The sequence below is a fragment of the Cyclopterus lumpus genome, chromosome 17 (assembly GCF_009769545.1).
Source record: "Cyclopterus lumpus isolate fCycLum1 chromosome 17, fCycLum1.pri, whole genome shotgun sequence".
Classification (NCBI taxonomy): Eukaryota; Metazoa; Chordata; class Actinopteri; order Perciformes; family Cyclopteridae; genus Cyclopterus; species Cyclopterus lumpus.
The window spans coordinates 19485582-19513174 of record NC_046982.1 but is presented as its reverse complement, the minus strand read 5'-3'; the positions used below and the strand labels follow the sequence as shown (position 1 = coordinate 19513174).

Below are 27593 nucleotides of genomic sequence, written 5' to 3'. Positions count from 1 at the left end.
TTATAAAGCAGATTCTCCAAAACGGTCATAAAAATGCCTCCTCTAGTGCATCTGAAGAGTCACATCCGACTGCGGCGCCACATTCGTGTCGGCTGCCTTTTCGGTAGAGCGAGACAGAGAGAGAGAGAGAGAGAGAGAGAGAGAGAGAGAGAAGGCTTTTTAATACCCATTCCCCCCCCTCCCCCCGTGTTCAGCCGCTGGTCTTCGCCCTCCGTGTCTAAATGGCGGCTCGATGCCCACTTGGTGTCACTTTGGCGTCTCGTGACGGGACAACCGATGTGTGTGATCAAGGTGAGGATGTATTGTCAGGGAACCTGGAACGTTCCCCGGGCCCTGATTGGCAGCCGCCGCCGCCGCAGAAGACGAGAAGCGGTGGGAAGTCGCGGCGGCAAAGAGAATCTATTACCTCGGATGGCTTTCACAACGTGTCAGTGCAGTCAGCCATCTTGCTCTCTCTCTCTCTCTCTCTCTCTCTCTCTCTCCGTCTGCAGTCTCGTCCCTCCTCGACGCAGCGAAGGGAACAGCTTTCAAGTTTAATTTTGGTGGCTGTCATTTTATTGATGATACTTTTGGTTTTTTTTTTTTTTTTTAATTTTCATACTGTGATGAATTATCATGTAAGATAAGTTTCGGCAGCAGCGGTGTGAAATCTGCTGGCAGTCGACATTAAAAAAAGAAGCTAAATATTCCACGTAAACGGCGTCCTGGGCAACGGGAGGAAAAGAAGAAAAAGTAAAAAAAAAAAAAAAAAGAAGAAGAAGCCCTTTCTGGAATAGTTCTTCTGATTTTCCTCCATTTAAAAAAAAAAAAAAAAAAAAGCCTCTTTAATACACCGAGAGACTGCCGGCTCCGTGAGAGAAGGAGGCTTGTTGTTGATCAGCCGAGCAGATCAGATCTTGATATTTGAAGAGTTGATTTGTGATTGCTAATCACTCCACTGCTGAGTTTTAATTAGGAGGCTCGTGAGCCGTTATGCCATTTCTCAGCCGAGCATCAGATGTACTTAAGAGAACAAATAATAAGCTTTATTGCCAGCGAGGGCTACAAAAAACAAGGACAGGGGATTGTGTGTGTGTGTGTGTTTTTTTTTTGTTTTTGCGTCCGCCGCTATATAGATCAATGAGAATTCGGTCTCATTTTATGGACTCATGGAATGGTTTGAAGTTGCGTGCTTCCACTATCTTAAACCATATCTCGACCCTATTAAGGGATACACAAAAAAAGACTTTATTTTGAGCACAGCGGCCAATTCTTCCCCTTCCAGTGGAAGCCTGAATCTAATCTTTGGCCTGCTCTCTCGGTGAGATGGTGCTATGGATTGGACGCGGCTTATTTCCAACGGGCAGGTTTCTGTCCTGTGCTCCTAAGACCTTTGTTAGGACATTTTAATTACAGCAGAGCTGGATGTAATTGATCTAGGCTTAGAGGGATTTCACTGTCAATGAGAATGAGCCTGGGCGTTAATACGGCCCAGCAAATGCTTCCACACACACACACACACACACACACACACACACACACACACACTGTGTCTTCTTGTTGAGGGCCCGGCTGACACCGCCGTCTCCCCTCGGCCTCCACTTTCACATATCTGTTGCCCGAACGTCGTCGCCACCTGGAGCGTCCTCTTACGGAGCACTTTTCCGTGTTGTCACCGGGGTACACTTAAAATTTTCATAAGGCTCTTAGATAATGCTTCCCGATGAGGGTGAATTATTGATGGTCATGTTTCGTACGAGTGGGACAGGGGCAGGCTTTTAACTCTCCGAGCTGCCGGGTCTCTTATCCGGTAACTAAGGGACACCGTGCAAACACCCAAAGGAATGATGTACTGGAGGAGGGAGGAGGAGGAGAAAAGAACCGGAGGCGGAGGGCCGGGGGGCTGGAAATGAAATAAAAGAAGCATGCATCCTTTACACTATACTGTTGGGCTAAGCCTGCCAGCACAAGGGGAACTTGGCAGCAGGAGAAAGAAGCATCTACAGAAGCATTGAGTGTGGTATGGTGGCTGTGTGTTTGTTTGTGTGCTTATATTTGTTGGTTTAAATCGGGAGTACACACGGCGCTCTCTGGCCCCCGCTTCTCTTTATGTGCGGACAAATGTTTAAAGTTTGGTACGTTTGTTAACACAGAATTGCTCCGACGGCGTTTGAGTCGCCACTAGAGATGAGCTCGTTGGTTGATTAGTTGATTCATTTCTGCTATTTTGATTCATTTCATTTCTTGTTTTGAATCACCGTAAATCTCTCGTTTTCTGAAGTTTCGTACAGTTAAAAGATTCAAGGAAACAATTTGAATGACTAATGGGAATAGCGGTAAGTCTTATCTTAAACAGTGAAATGGAGGTTTGACCCTGAGTGACTAACGGTGGAACATGCTTTGTCTTTGTAACACACAAACACACACACACACACACACACACACACATGCGTCCTTCACAAGTCAGTGTACGCCCGTACACCCTGACAGCTGTCCTGATTCCTTTAGCGACGACACTTTCATCATTGTTCCAATTCAGTCTCTCTGCACTCTCATGGCCCTCCGGTTTGCATCACAATGGGGGCGAGCAGAGGAAGGGAAAAAAAAAAAAACGTGGTGGAAATGCTGGTAAAGCGTATAATTTGGCATGCTCTAATTCAGCGGTATTGTCCTTTTTTTTTTTTTTTTTTTTAAAGACACTTTTTCTTTGACGAAGCGCTACATTTGACCTCGTCAAAAAGAACAGATTTGGTGCATTTAAAGACACGGAGTCTGGCCAAAAGTTTGCACTCCGAAAGATTGGAACACACATTTGTACGGACACTTATCTAGTTGTGTAATCACGTTGTGTAATCACGTTGTGTAATCACGTTGTGTAATCACGTTGTGTTTTTGTTCAATCAGACTTTTTTTCTTTTCTTTTAACAGTGGGATGAGTCCCACTGATGAAGAACAGAGGCGGCGAAAAAACGAGCACCGGTCCATCTTTTCTAAATGAATAAACGAAGAGCTTTACAGCTGAATCGGGAGGAGCGAGTCCTAAATAATATCCACCAGACTGTCAGCGCGAAGAAAGGAGGAGAACAAGAGAGTAATTATAAGAAACAAGAAAAACAAGTCCATCCAGTTCCCGTTTTCCCTCTGGGAAAAAAAAGGCGTCCGATCTGATGCCCGTGTCTTGGTGGCGGACGGAGTGGGTTGGACAAATGAATAGAAACCACAAAAAAAACTACTTTAAATTCAAAACAGGCATGAAAACCTATCCAGGTGTACGGCGCATATTATTAAGAGTTAATTTCCAACTCCATACGGCCGAGCTGAGTTCAAGTACAGAGATATGTGCTTGATATTTTAAGCCTCAGTGAAATACTGCGATTCAGAATAATCCGCCTCTAATAAAGGACATTAGATAAGAATAGAGTACAAACATGTTTTTATTCAAGATTATAAAGCTTTTAAATAATGTTTTGACCAAATAATATTACAATTAGAAGCTTGAAGGAAGTTCTGCGTCAAGGCCAAACGAACGAGAACACGGAGCACAAATACGAACGTTTGTTCTTCTGAAACGTTCATAAGATATTTGAATGTCCCAAATCAGAGTTTAGAGGGAGAGACGTTACTCGGTTCGTTATTGAAATGTAACGTTTCACTATTATCAAGTTGAATTATCAGATATGTTTCCGCTTCAAAAGAGGCTAATTTGGAGAAATGTCTTCTTTTTTTCGTCTTTCATTGGAAAAAGCCTAAAAAGTACCAAACAAATGTGAAATGTTGTCAAACCACAAGCAGCCAAACTAACAACTTTGTAAAAAAATGTTTAAAAAAAGTCAAAAAACAGCTGCTGTCCGGGCAATATTGTATGAAATGTCTAATGCAACGACTTGGAGTCTATTTCCTGCATACTTTGCCACATTTTTGTGTGTGTTTTCCTCCATTCTACATAATCAGTGCAAGGTTTTCCCTTTAAAAACAATCCAGGCGACTGATAATGTCTCATAATATTAATGAATTTAGACGTTAAAATACTGCCCAATCATTTTCATTTCCCACCATATACTGTACATACACTCGTATAGTTGTTCTCAGCCCCCTGCATGCCCTCATATAGTTAATTTGTACATGCGCGAATAAATATATATTAGTGTTTATTTATCTTTTTACCCGTTACGCAACTGGTTTGCGGATTACACTCTGACAGACACTTAGTGGGCACACCGGTAAACACAATACAGCTGAATATCGCGGCCATTACGGAGAGCACGTATTGATGAGGAAGGTGCCCTTTAGAAAACGCACACACACACACACACACACACACACACAAACATGCACTGGGTTTATGAGGAAACAGAAAAGATGTCCGCCGCGGACCGCTGAGCGCGGCGGTGGGTCCGGCGTGCCGGCGTTGGCAGCCGTCTCCTGGGTCTCATTAGGCCTGACGATTACTCCACACGGTTGCGTAATGGCCGAGGTGTATCCGACTATTTTACAGGACCACTGGAGCGGCGCCGTGTGTTTTGCGGTTTTGGTTTTCATGAATGAAAGAATCCAATTCGTGGTATGGTTTTTTTTCCTCCGATCTAAACAGGCTTTAACATCAAGGGAAACCCTGCAGAGCAGAGTGTGAAGTTAATTTCCTTTTGGCTCTCACACAAGCGGACTTCACTTCAGGGCTTGTGGGTACTGTAGTCACAAGTACCTCCGGTTAAGATCTTAATATTTTCCACATTTTTTAAGGCTTCTGCTTCTTTTTTTCCCAGGCATAATTAACCCTTTTTTTTTATTGACTATCTTAATGTGGTCGGTATGTGTTGTGGGAGTCTGTTAAATGCTTTTTTTTCTCCCCAGAATCCAATGTTGTTCAAAGTACCCACGTTTCCCGCGCAGTTTACAACGACGTGAAATAGCAACAATGGTTGATGATTTAATGCTCTATAGATTGACTAATCCATTCTAATCATTCTAATTTATTGTCTTATTGTCGTAATCGGCTCTGAGTTGCCGGTTTGTTTGGTACGCTGAGCTAATTGATACGACTTTATGTCCGAACTTCGTGACAGTTGTGACGCTAATTCAACTGCGTGGCCATTTCCGAGGCTGTTGTGAGATCGTTGGACGTGTTTTGACATCAGAAAAAAAGGATTCGTATTAATATTGTGACAGAGATTTCTGTGTGTGTTTTAACTGCATACATCACACTTACACCCCCCACACACACACACACACACTTGATGACATCAGCGTAACACTCACAGGCAGCAATTCAATGCCCCGTCCCGAGGCTCCTCGAGTGCACATTATGGTCTTGAATTAAGGCGAATTAATGCACGTCAGTCACCGGGACACACTGAATGAATAGAGACCACACGGACGCCACCGTCCCTACGGTTCGGACGCAGCCCGTGTGCTGACCACGCATACGTAATGCGGAGCAGGCGGCATTATTCAGGACCCCCGAATGTGCTTTAAGTTGGACAAAAAGTTGAAAGGCGATGAAAACCGGCGCACGGCAAGTTGTTCGCCGCGTTCAATGGTTTCCAGCGGAATGGGAAAACGTATAACTGTGACATAACATGTGAGGAAGATGTCAAATGTCAGAGGCATGTCAGCTGTGTGATTGGAGACGCTTCGTACATCTGCTACACGAAGATAGCGTGAGTGTTACCATTTTTTAGATATCGATTGGTGGAAGGTGTATCTGCACCCCGAGGCTGGAAGAAATGATTCCGCAAAACTCCTCTGCACATTTTTATTTGGGTTTAAAAAAAAAAAACGAAACAAAAACATGTGTACAGTATATTTCTATTCAGCCCTCCAGTTATTCTTCGAAAAAAAGAAATGCCAGGAATGAACTTAACTCTCGAGAAGTGAGAGGCTGCACCTAAAGACTGTTTTATCGTTATCGATTCATCGTCTTCATTTTTTAATAACTTGGCCCATTAAACCTCTGAAAAAACTGTAAATCCTCAATTTTGAGAGCTGTAATCCGGCTGACTGATTAATGATCAATTATTAATATAGTTGCTGATTAATATCGATTTATCGTTTCAGCTCAGCGGAAACTAAAGGTGACGTTTTTATATTAACAATGCAGGAATTTACATAGCATTTTTCATTTATTCCTACAAAAATAATGGTTTTTTTTGGAGGGGGAGGAACCAAAAGTGACAGCACTCCGGTCCGGAGGCCACACCCTCTCCTCCTTTTTTTTTCTTGCGTAAACTGTGTTTGATTTACGCCGATACATCATCTTCTTGTGTTGTTGTTGTCGTTGTTGCCATGGCAGCGCACACGGGGGAGAGAGACTGATTGCACGCTTTCCCTCTCGCCTGTTGTTCATTAACGCCACACATGTTGCGGGTTAGCAGCTACTTCACGTGCATTTTGCCCCCAAGATAATCCAAATCTTGTGAACGGGCGTGTAAACCCCCCCCCCCCCCCCCCCCCCCCCCCCCCACACACACACACACACACCTGAACACATCTGCAAGGATGAATGAATGTGTTGCGAGTGTGATGTTAGTTTATAAGTCTTCCAGACTTATGGAAGAAGAGAAACCGGTGTTTACTGATCTCTGGCCCTCTCCGGTGACCCCACTGCTTAACCAACTGCTCTGAGGTCAGCTCATTCATTTTGGATGCCAAGCAGGATTGGCTACTGAGCTCAGAGCGACCTACATACATTTTTAAAATACGTAGTTCAGTTTTTCTGCAGAATACATATGGTCTTAATAAGCTCGAGCAACCGTTGCAAAAGAGGCGGAGAATGTTTTACCATAAAAACTGTTCTAGAGCAAGCAGTTGTTAAAAGTATGTTAAGAATACCAGAAACAATGTTATATTCATGGTCGTCTCCCGGAGCTGAAACAATGTGTCCATTAATCCTCCCGAAAAAACCCAACTGCAACAGTTTTGAAGTGAACATATTATTTTTAAGAAAATCACTGTAACTAAAGTGAATATTTTGGTGTGTTGGATGATTTGAAGACATCATGTCGGTCCATGACGTGCATTTTTCTCAATTATTGACATTTTATACACTGAGAAATTACTTGCGTTGTGGCTTCATATCGACATATAACGATATTGCATGTTTTCTGATGCTCGTGTGTGAATTAAATACTTTAAATACAATATAGGATATTTCTCTCTAATATCTCTTGTAGGTTTGAGTTAGTATGTGCTTGTTATGATCAATCCAGTAGTTGATATTGACCGTACAGCTCTACGATGCATTGTACACATTGACGGCGGTTTACACAACAATGTAAATAACAATAAGTCGCCATTTCTTCTGGATGAAACAGAGTTGCATTATTTGGTTGACGGGGGATTTCAATGTTCTCTTTCATCCTTTCCTTTGACGAGCTCCTTTGAAGGCGTCTCCTCTCTCCTCTCTCCTCTCTCCTCGTTGCTCGACACTAACCTGTCTGTTCACTCTTCTCCTTCGCTCCTCCTTCACTCCTCCTTCGCTCCTCCTTCGCTCCTCCTTCGCTCCTCTCGGTTTCACGACGTCCATCTGCCCGCTGGCGTCTTATCTCTTCAATCGTTTGGCCGAGAGCTGCTGAACAACCAACTGTTGTGCTCTCTCTACCTCTCTACCTCTCTGTCTCTCTGTCTCTCCCTCTCTGTCTCTCCCTCTCTGTCTCTCCCTCTCTCTTTCCTCCTCTCTCCCTCTCCCCATCTCTCTCTTTCCACCTCGCTTCCTCTCTCTCTCTCTTTCCTCCTCAATCTCTCTCTCCCTCTCCTACTCTCTCATCCTCTCCCTCTCCCTCCCCTACTCTCTCTCCCTCTCCCACTCTCTCTCCTCCCTCTCCCTCTCCTACTCTCTCTTCCTCCCTCTCCCACTCTCTCCTCCCTCCCTCTCTCTCCCCCTCTCTCTCTTCTCCCTCCCTCTCTCCCTCTCCCCCTCTTCTCTCCCCCTTTCTCTTTCCCTCTTCTCTCCCACTCTCTCTCCTCCCTCCCTCTCTCTCCCCCTCTCTCTCTCCCTCTTCTCGCCCTCTCTCCCTCTCCCCCTCTTCTCTCCCCCTCTCTCTCTCCCTCTCTTCCTCTTCTCTCCCACTCTCTCTCCTCCCTCCCTCTCTCTCTCTCTCCCTCTCCCCCTCTTCTCTCCCCCTCTCTCTCCTCCCTCCCTCTCTCTCTCCTCCCTCCCTCTCTCTCTCCCTCTCTTCCTCTTCTCTCGCCCTCTCTCTCTCTCCCTCTCCCTCCACCCCCCCCTCCCCCTCCCCTTCAGGAGGCTTCTGTTTGTGCTTTTTGAGCTTCATGCACTGGAGAACATTTACACTCAGAAGCATATTTAGCTTTCCACAGGTCTGCTTTCATTTATTTCCATTAATTTTCCGAGTCATTAATCTTGAGAACAGGAAGATGCCATTTAAGTGCCTGGGAGTCAGAGTTTTTACACATTTCGACGTTCCAGTGAAATCACCGTGACCCTCACACCTCGACAGAAGAGCGTCTGCGATCTATTAACCGTCTTCTAAACATCTGTTGACGCGTTCATTATTTATAGGCACTGAACCGAGCTTTGATTATGATGGAATAAATAACACACTCGGGCTCATGAGAAGTAATCCCGAAAATACATTTTTCCTGAAAATGAATCAAAGCAAAAACTGGAGCTAAAACCATAAGCTGATTAATTTACAGCCCCAAAAAACCCATCCGCTTAAGGCTGGGTGATATGGAGAACATCAAATATCACAGTATTAAACAAATACCTCGACGCCATGAGGCTATCGCTGGGTTGACCACTGGTGCACACAATGGGATTTTTTAATAAATAATCATCAGTAGTGTGGATGTGATGACATAGAGGGGGTAAAAACTAATAATAGAGCAACTGGAACAGCACGTTTAGACGATGACATCACTGTAACGCGGCCTTTAAAAGCAGGAAAAGACAACACTCATATCACAATACCGATTAAAAATAGATATATTTGATAAACCCATCTTACTGTCATTTCTTTAATCAAATCTCTGGTTCCAATTGTGAATATTTCTCAGTCTTTCTTTAATAACACTGGAGTTAATTAGACAGAACACAACTTTTGAAGATGTCGTTCGGAGCCATTTTTAGGGCATTTTTCACAACTCCACAGTCCAAACAATTAACAATTAATTGAGAAAATAATTGGTAGATTAACCAATTATGACAATAATTAGTTTGTTACATGCCTAAAACAAACCATGCAAGAAACTACATAAAAATATAACAAAGCCACATTATGACTTCTCCAATTAACTAATGTAATCTAATCACATCTGGTCCCCCCACCCCAAAAAAAAAAGTTTATTTAGGATATTCTGTTGCTTTTCTCAGTGTACGCTATTCATTTGACCCACAATGCATCATCGTCGATCAACAACGTGTCGTCGTGCTTCTCAAAATGACTTTGCGACGCTCGGTTCGGGGGAATCGTCGTCGTGCGGCTGTAAGACCAACAACTTGAGAGCTGTTTATCCCGAACAGAGGAAAAACCACGCTCTGCAGACTGTCAAGCCCGTCTCTGGTTCTGGCAGTTGATGGCGAGTTCCTCTCCGTCTCCGGTGGAGCCGAGGAAATGACATCGTGTCCCTGTAGGGGTTGAAAGCGCAGCCCTGACAGGACCGTCATGACAAAAGAGTTCCTTGGGAACGTCACGTAGAGGCGAGGACTGGGAGAGGAAGAACAAAAAAAAGAGAGAGAGAGCGTCTGGAGGCTGTTTTCTTAGTTCCCACTTCTATCCCATCAACTAAACTATTTTCTGCCGTTTGAAAATCCCCTTCCACATGTGTGTGTGTGTGTTCTTTGTGCCCTGAATGTAGGGCATGGGGGCGGGGCAACAAAAAGTTCTCCAAAATTAGCAGTTATTCAAAGAGTGGAAGACCATTGGAATCGAGATCCAGCTCAACATCTCTATTTCATCTGCAGGTTTTCTTTGTGTTGTTTTCAGGCTTACACTTGGACTTGACCCCCCCCCCCCCCCCCCCCCCCCCCCCCCCCCCCCCCCCCCCCCCCCCGACCCCCCCCCCCCCCCCCCCCGTCTTACTTGATATGTATGTATGCGCTCTTTATCTCTCTCGCTTCTCGCCGCAGACAATTGAAAATAAATTAACATTCCTGGGCTTTTTTATTTTTGTCTTCCCTCTAAGCCCGCGGAGGAAAAAAAAAACTTTGAGGCGAAACCCGGGGAGGTCAGGCCGTATACTCGCGGGCTGTCAATCCTCTGCGGTGACCCCGCCGCCCCTTTTCTTTCTCCCCCTTCCATTCTTCTCCTCCTCTCCCATCCATTTAGTCCCTCCCGGCTTAGAAACTCCCCAAACTCCCCTCCCCACCGTCTCCCACTCGCTCTTTCACTGGACGCCTCTCCAGCTTGAGTGAGGCAGACACAAGCTTTGTCAAAGGAGACTCGCATTCATCCAGCCGGCTGTTGCACACGGCCTTGTATTTTCATGTGAAGACATGCGGGCCGCCTCCTTCCATCCATTTATTTTAATTACGTTTTAATTGCCCGCCGTCCTCTTTTTAAATGCTTGCTTATTATTTCTATCAGGCTGATGTGGAAAAATTGGCTGTGGACTGTGATTCTCTCCATTATCTTAACTGATGATAGATTTCTCTCCTTGGGTTTCCACTGTGTATGTATGGCCGGCAAAAGAAAAACAGATGTCGCCAATGTTTGCGTATCATTTTTCATTTCATTGGTGTTTTTTTTTTTGGGGGGGGTGGGGAGGGGGCTCGTTTCCAGAAAGACATACTGTTAATAGAGCAAAGACCTAAGGGAATATAGGTCTTTTTTTTTAGGAGGAGGAGGTGAAGGTGCACAACTTTTATTTAGTGAGTCTTCCGGTGCATATATATATATATATATATATATATATATATATATATATATATATATATATATATATATTCATATTTTTCTTTTCTCCGCTCCACTATATTTTCTCAGGCAGCAACACAAACATACATTAGAATAAGTTAATAAGTTAATAGGTATAGTTTAGAAACGATCAACTATAAATGGGATTTGTTTTTCGTGGCTTCTTGTGAATTTGGCACGAAAAGCAATTAAAGGGACAGTTCACCCTAAAAGAAAATCAAGAGTACATATTTCCCCTCCTCCCCGAAGACTCATCCATCTGGACGGTCCTGGCACCAGTGGAGACATCGCTGTAGAGAAGTCTGCCCTCTCTCCAACCTGGTGGAGCTAGATCTGGTGGTTTGTATTAATTAGATGTAGTGTTGGTGGTGCTGACAGTTAGTCATAGCTGTGCACTTTTTTTTCTTTTTTTTTTAGAAACATGAGGGTCATTATGCAGAAATAAAAAGTTGGCCAAGAAACAAGTAACCTCAATTCCCAGATTTTTCGTTGCACAATCTCTGAGGAGTTAACGACGCCTCACTTACCTCTTTAAATCATTTTCTGCTTGAGAACATCTCAACACCCACCCCCCACCTCCCCCCCCCCCCCCACACACACAATCATCAGCTCCCTGTCCCCTGATGTGAAATTATGATAAGTCTGTCAGTGCTCGTGTAAAGCATTTTAATGTTAATCGCCTAATCCTTTTATCTCAAGTCTGGACCGATTCAGTGGCAGAACCCCCCCCCCCCCACCCCCCCACAAAACAAAACAGTGTTTTGTTTATTTTAAAGGAAGATGAGCACGGCCGTGTCCTCCAGCAGCTTAAGGGAGAAAGGAGACGTGTCGCCCAGCGGGGGTGACGCCCGATCAGGGAGAACAGGGAACCCCAACGGGTGGAGGGAGTAAAGTCTGCATCCGCGAAGGCCTGGCGGGGCTCTCGCCCCCTGGTGTCTGGATGGGCCGAGTGGCTCAGCGGGGGGGGGGGGGGGGCGTCCCTCCCCCAACCGTTTCCAATCTCCACCTGTCAACCATCGTTACAGTTAACCCCTGTGACCCCCCCCCCCCCCCCCCCCCCCCCCCCCGGGCCTCATATTCGCAGAAGATAAATGGCGGAGGAAGAAGTTTGGTGCTCTGCCCACCGCTGAACTGGTGGCGGTCTCGTTAGACGTGGAGCGAGACTCTTCCCGCATTGGGGGGGGGGTGAGAGCATTTTTCGGTCTTATCTGATCTGGTCCGCCGCCACTGCCAGATAAACAACTGGAAGACAAATAAAACAAACAATCGCGATAAAAAACCACCCAAGTTTAGCTAATAAATCATAGGTTAGCTGTGTGTGAGTTTTCCTGGCACAGACTGCTGACCTCAAATGGGAATAAACGCCGCGGGGGCCCTTTTTTCTTTTTTTATTGTGTTGTTTCTTTTCTTCAGCTTTTATCCTTTCGCACCAGGTGTCGGTCACGTGTAGAGCGGATCTCGCGGTGGATCGAACTATTACCCGGTGTTGCTGACGAGAGAGCTCTCCCCTCATGTTTCATGGTTTCTTTTTCTCGTGTTGTGAAACATTAGTGAGACCCCGAAACGTAGTTCATTATAAAATAATCAGGCTAGTAGACGAGTGGCTCTGGAGGAGCGGCTTCAGAGAAGGGGGGGGGGGGTGCTCGCTCTCCTCTGCATAGCGGCGGCTGTCAAGTGGCCGGTCTTGTTTACAGTGTGGATGCTCGTGTGTGTGTGTGTGTGTGTGTGTGTGTGTGTGTGCATCAGAGAGATGCTGGATGGCAACCGCATGGGAATAAACAAGATACAATATTTTGGCGTGCGTGGGTGTGTGGATCCCGTCTCTGCTATGTGTGTCAGCGGTGTGCATGCCATTGGTTATATATATGTGTGTGTGTGTGTGTGTGGCATTTCACATGTGACACAACACATCCGTCCTCGGTGTTTGACTTTGGTAAGCAGCTTATCTTTCTGGCGTGTTAGTCCGTCTCAGGCTGTAACCTTTACGCTGCAGACAACGGGGCTGGTTTTTTTTCCGCCTACCCCTTGATAAGGACGGGGTTGCCGCGGCGACGGGCCTCCAGCGGGCGGGGGGGGGGGGGGGGGGGGTTCCCGGGAGTAAACGAGGACCGGTGGAACGGGGAAGAGTGGGAGAACGAGGCCGTGTACACATCGTGTTGCAATGCCGGATGAGTGCCGAGAACCGGCGTTGTTTTCACGCCGGCATAAACAATTGAGGGTAAAGTTTGAATATTGCTCTCGAAGGTTCAAGGGGGAATAAAAAGAAAAAAATGCTTTTGTTTATTCAGTCGAACAGCGGGAATTCTCACTTTCCCCTTTCATTCAATTTCAATTCAAGCACACAAAAAAAATAAAAAATAATATTAGCACCCGCGGTTGCCATGACGCTGAAGATAACCGTCCGTTTCCTCCATTTTTATGCTCTTTCTTCTTCCTCCAGATGAGATGACGACCGGTGAAACTTCTCCGTGAGCTACCCAGCACCGCCGCCGCCACCGCCGCCACTCCGTCTTCCCGCTCGGCCGCGGCAACGCGCCGAACCGCCGTCGTTACCCCTAAAAAAAAGGCTCCCCGGATCGTCTGCAACGCCGCCGCCCAACATGGCGTCCGCACCGTGGAGGCGTCCGATGTTCCGCTGCCTCTCGCTGCTCCTCCTCTGCTTCCACTGTTCTCAAGGTGAGTGACCGACGGGGAGCTTCACACATTTTGTACCCATGAGAAGAGATTTTTATTTTTGACCTCAAACAGATCATTCTGTACCCTGAAAGCATCAAAAGCGTGATTTTAGCGTCAGACTCGGGAACCGGGGGAGGGTGAGGGGGGGGGGGAAATCTGCGTCAATGCTTTTAATTGTCGTGCGAGGCTCCTCGAGTTCCTTCCCTCACTCCTTGGATTAGTACATTTGTCTGTAATTACAAGTATTGTCACAAAACACTCCCGTCTGCCTCATCAAAAGCACCGATGTTGGTATGTCTGCTTTAATGATGATCATTACAGCCCCCTCTTTTCATTCCCCGTTGTCCCGGGAAACAAAGGAACCCAAAATCACACACTCGTCCGCCGAGCATTGATTACAAGATAGATCGTTGAAGCACATTATTTTGGGGGTCTTCCTTTTTTCAATTTGGATTCTCCTTTCTCCCTTCTTGCCTCCAGTTTAATTTGGGGGTCTGCCCGGTGGTGTGCAATTTGTTAACAAAGACACATTTGCCACGGAGCAGGCTATACCAGCAGCCTTTTTTGGTGTGGATTAGCAATCATATAAAAGAGTCTTACTCTGGCATTGGAACAATTGCCCTATGATTTTGGCCTCGAGTTGAATGGCCCTGTTGGATTTTTTTAGAGAGGAATCCTGCTTTGGTATGCAGAAAGTTCAGGTTTTGGGTTTCAGTTGATGCGAGGGCTCTCAGGCCCTAGAATGCATATTTGCCCATACATCAATAAAGGAATGTGTGTGTGTGTGTGTGTGTGTGTGTGTGTGTGTGTGTGTGTGTGTGTGTGTGTCTTTCCCTCTGAAAACAATATCTGATTCTATCCACATGCCACTCACCTTCAGCCCGTCCCGGCCCTGAGGGCCCGCATCCCCGCCGCTTATGATCTACGCTTCCACCGTAGTAGTGCCAGCCACACACACAAAAAAAAAAAAAAAAAACTCTACTCGGTAATTACCTCCTGTCCCTCACCAGGAGAGAGAGTATAATCAGGTTATCGCTTTCATCCAAAAACATTCCTGGCGCTTTGAAATAACTCATTGACATGGCTGAATGGAAAGGCGTGTTTTTCTCCTCCTGGTATTGACTTCCCACCCCGGCCCGGGCTGAACGAGCACCAGTCAGCCCTCGGTTGAGACAAACTCTTAACAATTTGTGCGAGATCGAAATGAAATCGACTGCTATCGGGCTTTCAGTTCATGTTATAATCCGTAAAAAAAGCGGCTATAATAAATAAATACAAATATTGAACTTGAACTTCGGGTTCTCCTTTTCTTTCACCTTCCCTCCGCTGGGCTTTCGGACGCCGACCTTCCCGGGTCTGAAAAGTGGAGCCAGTGCGTAAATGCCTTTTAAACTTGCATTCTCTCAACTGTCCACCAGGGGGGCGACTCCTCCGGTTGTATAGAAGTCTATGAGAAGATGACTCTACTTCCCTCTTGATTTATTCCCTCAGTATACACATTGTAAACATTAGTTTATGGTCTCAATCTCTAGTTTCTTCTTCAATACAGCGTGACGTTCATTTAGTAAATCATGGTCCATTTAGAGTCAAACAGACCATAAAGCAGGGCATGCTTTAGGGCGGGGCTACACGGTGATTGGCGGGTTGCTCCCAGTTTTCCGTGTTTTCCGACTTACAACGTTAACATCTTTCTCAGTGTAACTGCTGGAGTCTGAGCTGAAGGCTAAACCTGCATGATTTTATCTTCATTTTCAGCGAAAGCATTAAGAACAACTCAATAGAAGGATTACGTGTGAAGGTCTCACAGAGGCATCTGCATTAAACCGAGTGACTTCAGTTCACTTCCTTGTAGTAACTTGAATAATGTCATAGTGATGAACCTCCATGGTGAATTATCTAAATCTGTACCCCCCCCACCCCCCCCCCCCTGGTTTTATGGAGCCTTTTTTGTGTGCAAGTTTCAGCTCATTGTTTAGCAACTTTATTGTTGCAGCAGGTTTGCACAGCACCCGCAGACAGACGACGTGGGGAACGTTTAGGAGCCGGAGAGACAGATATCTCCCTCAGGAGTGGGCGGAGACCAAGACAAAGAGTGACTATTGGCCTTAAATACACCCGGCTGCCAGACATACGACTCCAAAGGAATGCTAATGCGGCTCTGTGGCTGCTGGAAGTCTAAATATGCAACTGTTTGCGAACAAGTTCGTCATTTCAACTTAAGACGTGATGACACTGTTGTCGCCCCTGTGCCAGTTCGGTGCTTTTAATGTGTAGTAAGGCAGGAAAAGGTTTGCCTTTTTAATATGTAAAATGGAATATAAATATATACAGACTTTTTTTAATTTTTTTATTCTCCATATGTGCCAGTTTTTTTCTTCTTCTTCATCATTCGTGGCGTTTCATGTAACGTATCTACGAAATGACGCCGCCGCGCCGGCAAACTAGGTCACGCAGGTATCAAGATTAGTTTCAGATGTTTGTTTTTTTTCCGCCCGCCCCGTCTGCCGATGTGAAAGAAGACGACCCCGTTTCAAAGGGGAGCAGCGCACAAAGGTGGGGCAAGTGCACAGACGCATATCTGAACCGGAGCTGTTATCGGAGTCTTTAAAGTAAAGAAAGACAGATGTAGAGGGGGATTATGTTGTAAAGTCTAGTGTCAACGCTTTGAGAGCGGGCCTTCGTATCTAAATATTGCGGCAAAAAAAAAAAAAAGAGAGAGAAAAAAAATGAATAAAATAAAAAGAGAAGAAGATGAAAGTGGATTGTGTCATATCTGCAGAGACGGGGATCAGAGGGAAGAGGCAGTGTTTGTCGAGGTCCCACCGAACGACAGGCTTTACATGCAGTTCTTTTTTTTTTTAATCATCGAGAATAAACAAGAATAATGCCCCCCCCCCCCCATTAATAGATTTCCAGACAAAGATTTTTTTTCTTCTTTTCTTCCTGCGCTAGTTTTGAGGCTCTGGAGAAACACACTTCATTTCTCTCGAAGGAGGATTGTGAAATATTCCTTTGGTTAAACATACCAGCGTGTTTGTGTTTCTCTCCCCCCCCCACAAAAAAAAGGTCGTAGAGGTTAACGATACGTCTCAGTGCAACATTTGGTCCCGGGCAGTGCCGTACATTGTGCTGATGGAGGACCCTCCCTCGTGCCACACTGGCATTTCCAGCCCCGGGGGGTGGGGGTGGGGGGGGGGGGGGGGGGGGGGTTGGACTGAATGGGGGAAGCTATTGTGCTCTCTAACTCCTCTCTGGCTCCGGGCCATACACATCCTGTCTGTCATCCATTGATATGCTTGGCTCATCATTTTATAATTCATATTGAATGCTGCGGGGAGGGGGGGGGCGGGGGGGGGGGGGGGGGGTGGTGGTTTCCGTGGCAGGGCGATCATGAATTATCAGCTTAAACCCCATGGGAGATTCACAGATGACTGGCCAATCTGTGGGGTGAGAGCAAGCAGAAGAAGAAGAAGAAGAAGAAGAAGAAGAAGAAGAAGAAGAAGAAGAAGAAGAAGAAGAAGAAGAAGAAGAAGAAGAAGAAGAAGAAGAAGAAGAAGAAGAAGAAGAAGAGCGATATATCAGTCGTGCATGAAAGTTCTGCCCAACTGGAAGCGTTTCAAGAAAAAAGCGCAGGGGTTCATCATCTGGATTGAATGGATGTCAGCGTTTGCCACAATCCCCACCGTGCAGCTCCCCTTAAGAGCGCCGGATGTGTGTATTCCCCTCCCTGTGTTGCGCAACAATACCCCCCCCCCCCCGCGCGCTTTAATAACGGGCGCGCACCTGGAGAAGTTTGTTGGATCGCGCGAGAAAAAGCACGAGATGGAAATGAGGCACGAGTCGCATGAATCTCCAGGATCAGCATTGCACTCGGAGGAAATGAAATGCAATATCGCCCTCGATAGGGTCATCCTGGATTTATTGGAACAGCGATTTCCTGAGTGCGTTATTTTTGTATATATATATATTATTTTTTCCGGCGGGGGGGGGGGGGCGAAGCAACAGGAGCAAGAAATGTTCCATCCGATATGAGAATGTGAGAGCGAAAGCTCTTCTTCCCTTAAGGGGAGAAGATTGTGTTTTATGGTGTGTTCAAGACGCGCTTGTAAAAGTTGTTGTTTTATAGCCAGCTGATGAACAAACACTTAATTACATGAGCTCGGGGCAACCGTTTTCTGACAGTTTGATTTCATTTGTTAAGCATGCCTTAAATCTCTCGTCCCGGAGCGGCTCCATTCACACCCCTTATGGTAACACGTTGTATAAACACTGGAGCAGATGCCTCCCTCACTCTCTCCTCTCTTAAATGCTGTCCGCGCTTGTTTTTTTTTTGCGTGTGTTTTTTTTCTTCTTTACTCCAGGCGGCCTAATTCAAATAATAGATGAGTCCCGCTTACACGCCACAAAGTAGTTTTTCCCTCTGAATCTCAACTTTTTGGATTTGCTCGGCGGGCCGTCTGCTTCACAGGAGGCTTCAGCTGTCACAACAAAGTCACGCAGTTAATCTTGAGTGGAAGCAGAAGGATTTAAAAAAAAATAAATAAAATCAAGTCTACAATATAGAAAGCTGTAGATTGTTTTTTCTTCTTCTTCTTCTTCTTCTCCTTCTTTCCCCCCTTTCCTTTTGTGTGCGTGGGGAGGTGTTCGCCAACAATATAAATCAGGTTCGGGAACAGACGCAGAAGTATTTACGGAGGCAACGAGAACCTGTCGGATCTCAGTGCGGTTCAACGTTCGCGAAAATAGCCGGGAGGCACGTCGGAACTAATTTCATTTGAACAAAAAGCACGAGAGCTAAACACACACGTGCACAAACAAAAGGATGCGGTATAACATTTAACACCAAAGGGACATTGTGCTCTGGCAATCAAAGCAGATTGTTGCTCTCGCTAAATACCTGCGGCAGCTAATTCTCTTTTTCCACCACAGCACCACTCCAGATGTGTATTCCCCCCCCCCCCCCCTCCTAATCGTGACATACATGTTGAGCATTCATTTGTTAAAGAAAACTGGACTTTGGAGACAGATTTATGCGCAAAAGAACATGAAGGCCATTTGAACAAAAAAGACCCCTGCTGTTGCAAGGGAGCAGGGGGGGGGGGGGGGGGGGGGGGGGGGGGGGGGACACCTCAATTATATTCACTCGCTGTGAAAATCGTTTTAAAAAAAAAGAAATGATGCATTTGCCTCAACCTGTCTTCCTCGTTCCATATCAGAAAAATGTCACAACGGCTCAGGTCCCCACATTTTCTTATTCGTTTTTTTCTGGTTCTGATTTCCACAATGTGGTAAAACTAATGTTGACAGAGTGAAAAGGATGGCAATCAATGAAGGAAATGATGATGGATTCAGTAAATGGGCTTTCTGTGTCACAGGTGTGTGTGTGTGTGTGTGTGTGTGTGTTTTCAAATGTGCGCAGAGATCTCCTCACATGCGCCTTCTCAAGAAGGAGGGAAAAAAAAGATAAGAGGATCACTTTTGCGTATGATTTCAAACCGGTTTAATAGTGTGGGTTGGGTCTCTCTCTCTCTCTCTCTGTGTGTGTGTGTGTGTGTGTGTGTGCGCTACATCTCACGGGCCATGAATGCAGCTCTGTTGCCTTCACTGTATTAGTAATCTCCTCAGGCTGAGAGGCGGTGCCGTAGAGCATGACCACACCGGGGTTTTTTTTTTGTGTCCAGGAATTAAATGTCACCTAAGGGTGGGTCACCTGCAAACAAAAGGCCACCAGCCGGGTTTACAGGTATAAACAGTCAAAGATAAGGAAAGCACTCTCCTGCCGTGCAGGAAATTGAATAAGTGCGCAGCAGGGAGAGAAACCCCCCCCCCAGCAAAGCACAAAGAGCGTTTTTGTTTGCCTCGTGCTATCGGTATTGACCCCCTTGTAGCGCAGAGCCCCCCGTTGAGTGCGCGAGGCACAACGAGGGGCAGGAAGCTGTCCGTCATCAAGATCTCCCCGTCTGGGCATCTCTTATCAGCATTGGAAAAGGGAATGAGGGGGTGGGGGGGAGCCAAGGTCACCACGCTCAAGCCAATCAAAGTGGTCAGTGTTCCAGGGATAGCAGCGGGGGTTATTGCCAAGGAATGTTGCCTGGATGATTTTTTAAATTTTTTTCTCTCCTCCCGGTAGATCTGCGAGAGACTTCCAAAACAAGAGCCGTGTAAAAGATTTCCCCCGTTGCACCGTATGTACAGTCACATGGGGGAGTGTGTGCACGATGCACTCACAGTGGCCTAGCAACGTCTTTGTATGCATGGGAGACTCTCGAAGGGGCAAAAAAGCAAAGAGTCACATGCTTCAATGGAGACGGCCAAAAACACAAGGCAAATATTTAGGAACATACTTAGGAGCCCTCGCTAGCTTGGCTAATGGCGCACCTGCGTGGAAGTCACGCTACGACGTCACCGTTAAGCGGTCTAAGCGAGCTTGATTTCTTTTGTTTTTTTGACAATTTAGTTAAGAAACGGTGCACAAAAGTTTGTTGAGCAACATCCCGCATTTCTTAATTCTTTTTTTTGGAGAAATTGTGATGCTAAATTTAGACGTATGATGATGACAGTAGTAGCAAACAATTGTTTTTAAGCAAGGCAACCCCCCTCCAAAACCAACCATAAACACATAATGTCCTTTTGTCTAAGATTCAAATGATATTTTACATTCTTTCATTCTTATAATCTTCTTATTTATATTTGTATGAGCACTGCTGGGAGGAGTTCACTTCGACCTCTATGTCAACACACCCACAGCCTGCTAGCGGTGATGCTAGCTGCGCTACCACTGCGTGGACCCTCTCTTTGCAGGTCGGAGTGACTCTCTCCCTGTCGTACGCACGTAGCTACTCTATTTTCCTGAAACTGGAGAGCGAGCCCAAGTGGGTTTGACCAGCACATTTTTCATATTGTGTTGCCCACTAGTCCAGATTCTGGTGCAGCGTATGCAATGTGTTAAAGTTTCCAAAGCAAGATAAGCCTGGTTAGCAGGTGCTCAGGATCCATATTAATTTCAGCCAGCACAGACGCCTCATTTCATTAAAAAGTTTCATTTGAGATAAAAGATTTTTTTTTTTAAAAGGCTTTTTATTTAATTTGTGTGTGTGTGTGTGTGTGCACCAGCTAAAGCCACAAACGCCATTGTATTCCCGAAATGAATAGCAAAATTGCAGTGCCCCACTTGATCTGCGTAAACACAACCTCTACGACGCCACTCCATCCACTTTGGTACAAGTGGGTTCAATTTGGAGACGGGAGAAATTCACCGAAATGGACTCCCGTGCCGTGGAAGTGATAGCACCGCTGCGTTAAAAAGGCTACTTCAGGCTCCGCGTAAAGAATAAAGACCGCAGTCAACCTCATCGGAACTGTCTCGTCTCGAAGGCCCCTGATCTAGGTTTCTAGTCATCCTGGTAGTCCGCGGTTCATTATTCATGTGAGCCGTGTTCCAGCTGGTAGCTTCTCCCGACGGGCCCGTCTGCGTGACGTTTTGGGTAAAAAGCCTCCTGGGCCTCAGGCTCTGATCAGGCAGGTCCGTGCCGAGGAGGGTTGATTAGGACTCTGCCCCAGCAAACAAGAACAGAGACACGAAGCATGTGATGGAGACAAACCCACATCCTCCTCCTCCTCCTCTTTCATCCACTTCATCCGCACCCTGAGGGAAGCACCTGACTTATTCTGAGACAATTTCTTGAGCGGAAAATCCAGTGGGGGGGGGGGGGGCGTTCAAGTGCACAGGGTAAAATGTGGGCTTTAAGGGGAGTTAAGCATCACTCAGGGCGGATCAAACCTGTGAATCTACACCCCTGCCGCACTTGGGAGGGTTTTTCTTTAACTCACCTCTTTCAGGCATGTTTCATCAACTTCAAAAAGGGGATGCAACAATATGTTATATATTGTAACAAGCAATGGACTAATTCTGTCAAAGTGGATCTCCCCCAGGAGCATATAGGTGTTTTCATCTTCCCAGTCGAACCGTTTCTCTTCTCCCAAGTGTTTAGCCTCCGTGGCAGTTATTTATGACAGGATTGTTTTCTCAGTAGACTACACAAGGTGTCAAATTATACTTTGCTTCATTCCGAGACTTCGCGCCTATTTATCTGCTTATGTCTTGTCACTCTGACTTATATCGAGCACTGACCCTCTTTACATTTAAAGGATTACGCGGTATGTATTAGTCGTGTAATGACTCGCCCCTACTTCCTACCCCTGTTTCTCTTTCATGTGCGCTCACAGCGATACATGCAACCAATCGGAGAAAACCTTGATTCTTGCCACCAAATTAAGACACAAACATTATAGCCAGGCTTTTTTTCTTCTTCCTCTCCTTTAGTTCCCTCTCTCCCTCGGGGGGGGGGGGGGGGGGATTCTTCATCGGCAGTCTTCTCGGCAGCTGAGCCGTCTGAACCAAAAGTAATCCACCGTGTCGACTGCGCATCGGTTGTGGCAAAACTTCAAAAAAAAAAAAAAAATGTCTGCGAGTTGTCTTAATTCCAGACATCAAAATAGAACAGTGTGTGCGTTTTAAAAAAATATTCTGTGTACACTGTTAGACGCTTCATCAAGGGGGTCTGCATGTTTTTAAAGGGGCGTTCTGGGCCTTGTTCTTACGATTGTGGCTCTTTTTAAAAAAAATTTTTTTACGGTAACTTTACACTCCCCACCGCCGCTGTAGAAATTCAGGAAATGTGACTCTGGCAAAACAATGTATGCCGGGGAACAAGCAGCACGGGCCTCCCTAAAATATAATAGTTACCACATGAATCATTTCAGACGCTTATCCTTCAGTCCAGCTAAAACACAGACTTTAGCCTTTTGGATTAGCCAGGTTAGTCCTGCTAACTGTTTGGTTAGCCAGCCGGCAACTTGCCTTTTTGTCTGCGTTTATTACTTATTGTATCGTAGTGTATATCTTGAGGGGAAACAGTATGTCGGTTCCTTCAGCGTATTTCTCTCTTCTTCCCGTTAACAGTCTCCAGCTCGGCGATGCAGATAAACCAGTGTGCTGATAGATTGACAGCTGTTGTAGCTACCTGCCAAAGCTACTCCAGGAGGTTACGCAATGTGTTTACTTTCAGAAAGAGACAACAATGTTGTATGTATTCATGTCATATGATTTAGGTAAAATGTACGTTTAAGCTTCGGAGGCTCATGCAACTTCTACAATATTTGACGTTAGCATGACGCAGTCATCAAAATGGCCACAATAATGCCAATTAGACCCAGGCTGTAAAGACCGGATTTTTATCTCTAAATGCTTGCTTGTGATCAAGCTTTCTCTAAATACGTCCCACCTGAGGAGTTAAGAGGAAGCAGCGGGGTCTGTCACTCTCATCCTCGGCAATATGAAAAACTCTCAAATCCTTTCAACGAGACATGTGTCAACATGGAGCTTGTGATTCTCTCTTCCCACCTGCTGGTTTTTTCCTTCTTGTTTTTTTTGCTTCTTCTTTTTTTTTTTCTTCGTAAAACGTTCAGGAGATGAATTAGCAAAGGAAAGGCCGTGGCGATGAATACAAAGGGGGCGGCTTTGGAATGGGAAGTGGCTTTAGCTGGATTCATGGAGGCTATCACCAGAAGGAGGGAAGAGATACGACTCAGAGTGCTTCATCTCACCACAAATGGACTCCAATGTTGCCAGTTTCTATTTTAGAATACTCATATCGGAATCAGGAGTGTCTGATAGCAGTTGTCTGGGAAAGGCGGGAGTAGCCCCGGGGTTTGTGGTCTTGTCTGACAGTCTTTTGAGACGATTCCCAGCAAGGTGGACTAAAGTGTCATGGGAAATGGTGCCATATGTCCAACTAGATTGTCAGTGTTTCGCCGCATTGCGAAGGGGTTGAAATGAAATGCGAGACGCGTTCTCGGGCTTGTTGTCTGCATTTGAAAGGCAGGTGTTATTTTGTGAATCCCAAATCTCCCTTCTCATCTCCCACCTCGGCCCCTTCGAGCCTCTCACTTCTGATGGGCGGTCATGTACTGCATTTGTGCGACGTGTCACACATTTCGAGCAGCGACGCTGGAGGCCTGACAGAGTTAAGGGATGTGGCAATGGACGTTTTGAGAGTTTGTCTTTTGTACTGTGCAAGCTGAATTAGTTTGAGAGTTTTAGTTTGTCAGTTCAGAGGCACGTGCGTGGATAGTGAAGTGCACTTACATGTTATTTAATACGTAAAAAGGTTCATCTGCAATGGCCTTGTGGAATTATTTATTTTTTTCAAAGATAATTTTATTCCTTGGCCAGCAATCAAAAAGAAAAAGTTCCACTGGACCGATTAGAAACTCTGCAGTAAAGAACAAAGGAGCTGGAAAGAAGAGTCACAACTGTGATGATGCTTTGTTCCCTATTATTAAGAATTACATATTTTTTTCTCTCCCTTATCCTACTTTATGAATTACAATTGAAAATCTCCACCAGAGCAAAACATGCTGTAAGACCACTCAGTCACTCCGGATATTGGATTACGGAGGCATCCCCCGCTGTTGGAGGAAAAGCTTGACTCTAGGAGCCTCGCTTTCTTCCAAAGATGTTGGCTACCAGTAACATGGGGTATAAAACAACATAAAAAGACAAACAAACTTGAAGTACTCCTGCTGCGACCACGGTGGGGGCACTTTTATTTGACTATAGGCTACACCCTCCTTTATGCTGCAGAGAAAGCGTCTCTGTCAAACCCAAGCCCAGAACAATGGGGGCCAGCCATGGGGAAACAGGGCCATTTGCATGCAGCTGTTTGCCGTTTCCAGGACCACAAAGGCCAATCAAAGGAACCTTAATGGAGGATGACAAGCGTCAACCAACGCCTTTGCTCTCTCTGTCTGTGCCAGCCCACGCCACTCTGTCTACCCTCCAAAAAAAAGGTCCGCATTTTCTTTTCTTTTTCTTCTTTTGGACTCATCAAACAATCCTCCAGCTCTCTCTCTCTCTCTCTCTCCCTCCCACCGTCTGAAGTCCGGAGGCGGTGGACTTTGTAGGGTTAGAGGTTAATCGGGACTGCTAACGCACAGAGCAGCAAAGATGAACCTCCACATGTGCGTTACGGTCCGGCGCTCGCAGTTCGCCAAATGGCAATATCTCGACACCAAAACCGCTATTATCTTTTCGCTTCATCTCCGGGGTTTTTTAAAAGCCACAGAGTATAACTCTGTGGATGGTTTCAGAATGCACCCATCTGAGCCACGGCACCACTTCCAATTTCAAGGGTGTTGATAGAAAACAAAATATGTATTATGAGGGAAGGAGGGGGGGGGGGGGGGGATTGTGTCGCCAGTGAATTATCAGCTGTCGGCTGGAGAAGAAGAGAAACTCCTAGCATCCAACATATTGTGAAGCAGTCCTTGGCCCCTTGCTTTGCTCTCCTGAGCTCAATAGACGGCTTAGCAGGCAGCTCAGGGGGAGGAATCTGAAAAGCTACTTTCCTCACAGTCACTCCCTGACCAGAATGCATGATAAGGCTTCGTGTCAACAAGGCCAGGAACAGGGATTACAGCCAATTATGGCGAAGTCAAAGGGGCTACCGTGGCAATTTGACTAAGTGGTCATATGAAAGCACTATTCAATTCCCTCTCTGATTGTGCAATTCAACGTTGATCTAAGGTACCGACACGGAGAGAGGTGGTCTTTCTCGTCCTTCTTTTTTTTTTCTTTTTTTTTTTTTACACACACAAGCGAGGATCGTGTAATGGATTTTTTCCTGCAGTTTTCTCGACACCGTTTTCCCCGAAGCTGGTGCCCTTCTGTCGCAGTCTTCAACTGAGTTGAGCAGTCAAACAAAGCAGAGAATGAGAGATGAAAAGCTTTTCGTACCTCCCAAAGACATTGACATTTGTGTACACAAACAAATCCGCCTCTCTTTCCGAAAAAAGAAAAGAAAAGAAGATCTTGCAAAACTAGTTTAAACCCAGAAAATCAACACAGAAAGACTACCTTCATCCAGAAACCTTTGTTGTCTCAGGCTTTTTTTCTTCTTTCTTTCTGAGCTTCATCCCTAAGATCTTAAGCAGCATTCAGTGAAGTCGACCAAAAATATATTCGCTTGAATTCAGCTCTCGTTCTGCAATATATTTTTTTACTTTTTTTACATAGATTTGTCATCACTTGCTCGGTGACAAGTCGTGAAGACAGTCATCAATGAGACCGAGACTATCCGCAGTTTGGAGAAGAGGCAATTTGTCCTCCGGGTCACCAGTCCGGTCCAGATACTCCCCCTATTTGATGCAGTGCGAGGCCTCTGACCACGGAGATCCGTATGGCCGACGGAGGATGGAGGAGGAGGAGGCCGGCGGGGCACAAGCCCAATCAATCGCTCGGCCTCCGTTGACAGCAGCCTGCCGTTACGCCAACGCCGGCCTGATAGATGGACAGAGTCAGCGGACAGCCAGCCGAGAAAAAAAAAAGGAAGGAAGTTACGCAGGCAGATGGCGTGTGCACGCGAGTGTCCGCGAGGGTGTTTTTTGGCCCAAACCACGACTCACCCTCCGCTACAGAATTTCTAAACCCCGTGAAATGCATTCTTTCTGTCCGCCGTCTGCGGCTGCCGTGATAAACCCGTCACTCCTCCCCGTGAGGAATGGCAGGCGGGGGCGATCATTAGTCTTCGCCATGAAAGCCGGCGACTTCACTCTCGTGTTTTATCATCCGCCATCCTAGACAGGCTTTTCTGAGAGGTTTGGGTAATTGTCGTGGTTATTGGAATAGATCGAGTGATCCCCCCCCCCCATAGCCCTCCACTTATGGTTCGACTACACTGACGTCTCCTAATGAGGTGATAAACAGTCTAGCTAAGCAGAATCTACTGGCCATTAGACAGATCATGGCGCTGTAATGAAATGTCTAGTGGCCGAAAGCCAGAGAATCTATACCATTAGTTTCATATTTTGTTATACCAAGACCACTACCTAATATGGGACGACTCCAACATTATATTCTCAACAACGTCTCACAGATGTTGTGTTTGCGACACAGAATATCATTAGAAGTGAGCCGGGAAACTGCCGGCTGGAGGGACCGTCAAGAAATGTGGGTCCGGGGTAGGGGTGGGGGTGGGTAGGGGTTTCAGGGCAGGAATTTCAAGCCGGAACCACTTCAACTCTGAGCAGTTCAAACAATGCTAATTGCGTCAGGCCCCGACTGTCAGAAGTGTGAGGATAATTAGAGTGAGGGTGCAAAGTGAACCCGAGGTGGTAAGTGTGAGTACACGACAATGCTCGGGGAGCCGGTGGGAGCACGGCGAAGGCAACGGGCTGAGAGAAGGGCTAATTAGGAGAGAGAGCATACAAATGGTAGCTGCCCCCTCTGGGAACCACGATTGCTGCAAACAACGGCCGATTATTGACAGTTCATGCAGTGCTCCGCGCGCACTTCTTAAATGGAACACATTTGCATGTTCTACTTAGATTTTACATAATTGTTTTCTCATAATTGCAGACCATTTCTTTTTCATTTTAACTTCAGATAATGGATTTCTTTGTTTTTTTTTCTCCACCCTTTTGCTTTTTTCCTCCCCCTCTCTCTCTCTCTCACTCTCTCTCTTTGTACATTTTTTTGTTTAACCCTATTGGTGACATGACATTCTATTAACTTTGGAGAAGAAGAAAAAAAAGGAAATAAAGAGGAACTTGCTGAAAGGGGGGGGGGGGGGCATATTTGAGTTAAATGTTCCCGAAAGTAGAGCTATTTGGCTGCTGTGTTCCATGTATAGATTTTTCCTCCCGTGTGGACTCCAGTATCTTCGATCCCCGACACCGTAAAATAGATTATATTACGCTCCGTTCTGCCGGGATTTTGCCCTTTTCCTCTATCTGTCTTTGCAGGGCAAGTAAAGCAAAAATAAATAAATGAGGGGTGTGTGGGTGGGGGGGTGCAAAGCAAACTATTCTCGGGTCCAGATAGGATTGGCTCCGCGGTGGATGTTCTCTAGTTGGAGGCCCTGCTGATGCTCCGCAGCCTCTGTGTTTGCTCAGGAATTTATGAGGTTACCATCGGTCTCCAATAACTTAAGATGTGATGTCTTAGCCAACATCCAAGACCACAGAGGGATGGAGAGATGAATTGTTTCGCCGTTCTCCATTCCTGTA

At 46.0% G+C, this 27593-nt stretch overlaps 1 protein-coding gene across 2 annotated transcripts in view; it reads left to right on the top strand.

Annotated features, from left to right (window-relative positions):
- The first annotated feature begins 13418 nt into the window (after positions 1-13418).
- Positions 13419-27593, top strand: part of LOC117746458 (adhesion G protein-coupled receptor L2-like) — a 57946-nt gene continuing 43771 nt past the window's right edge. For both annotated transcript variants that reach the window (XM_034555596.1, XM_034555597.1), the window contains exon 1: positions 13419-13526. In XM_034555596.1, the coding sequence (XP_034411487.1) occupies positions 13451-13526 (76 nt within the window). In that variant the 5' untranslated portion in view covers positions 13419-13450. The remainder of the gene's footprint in view (positions 13527-27593) is intronic.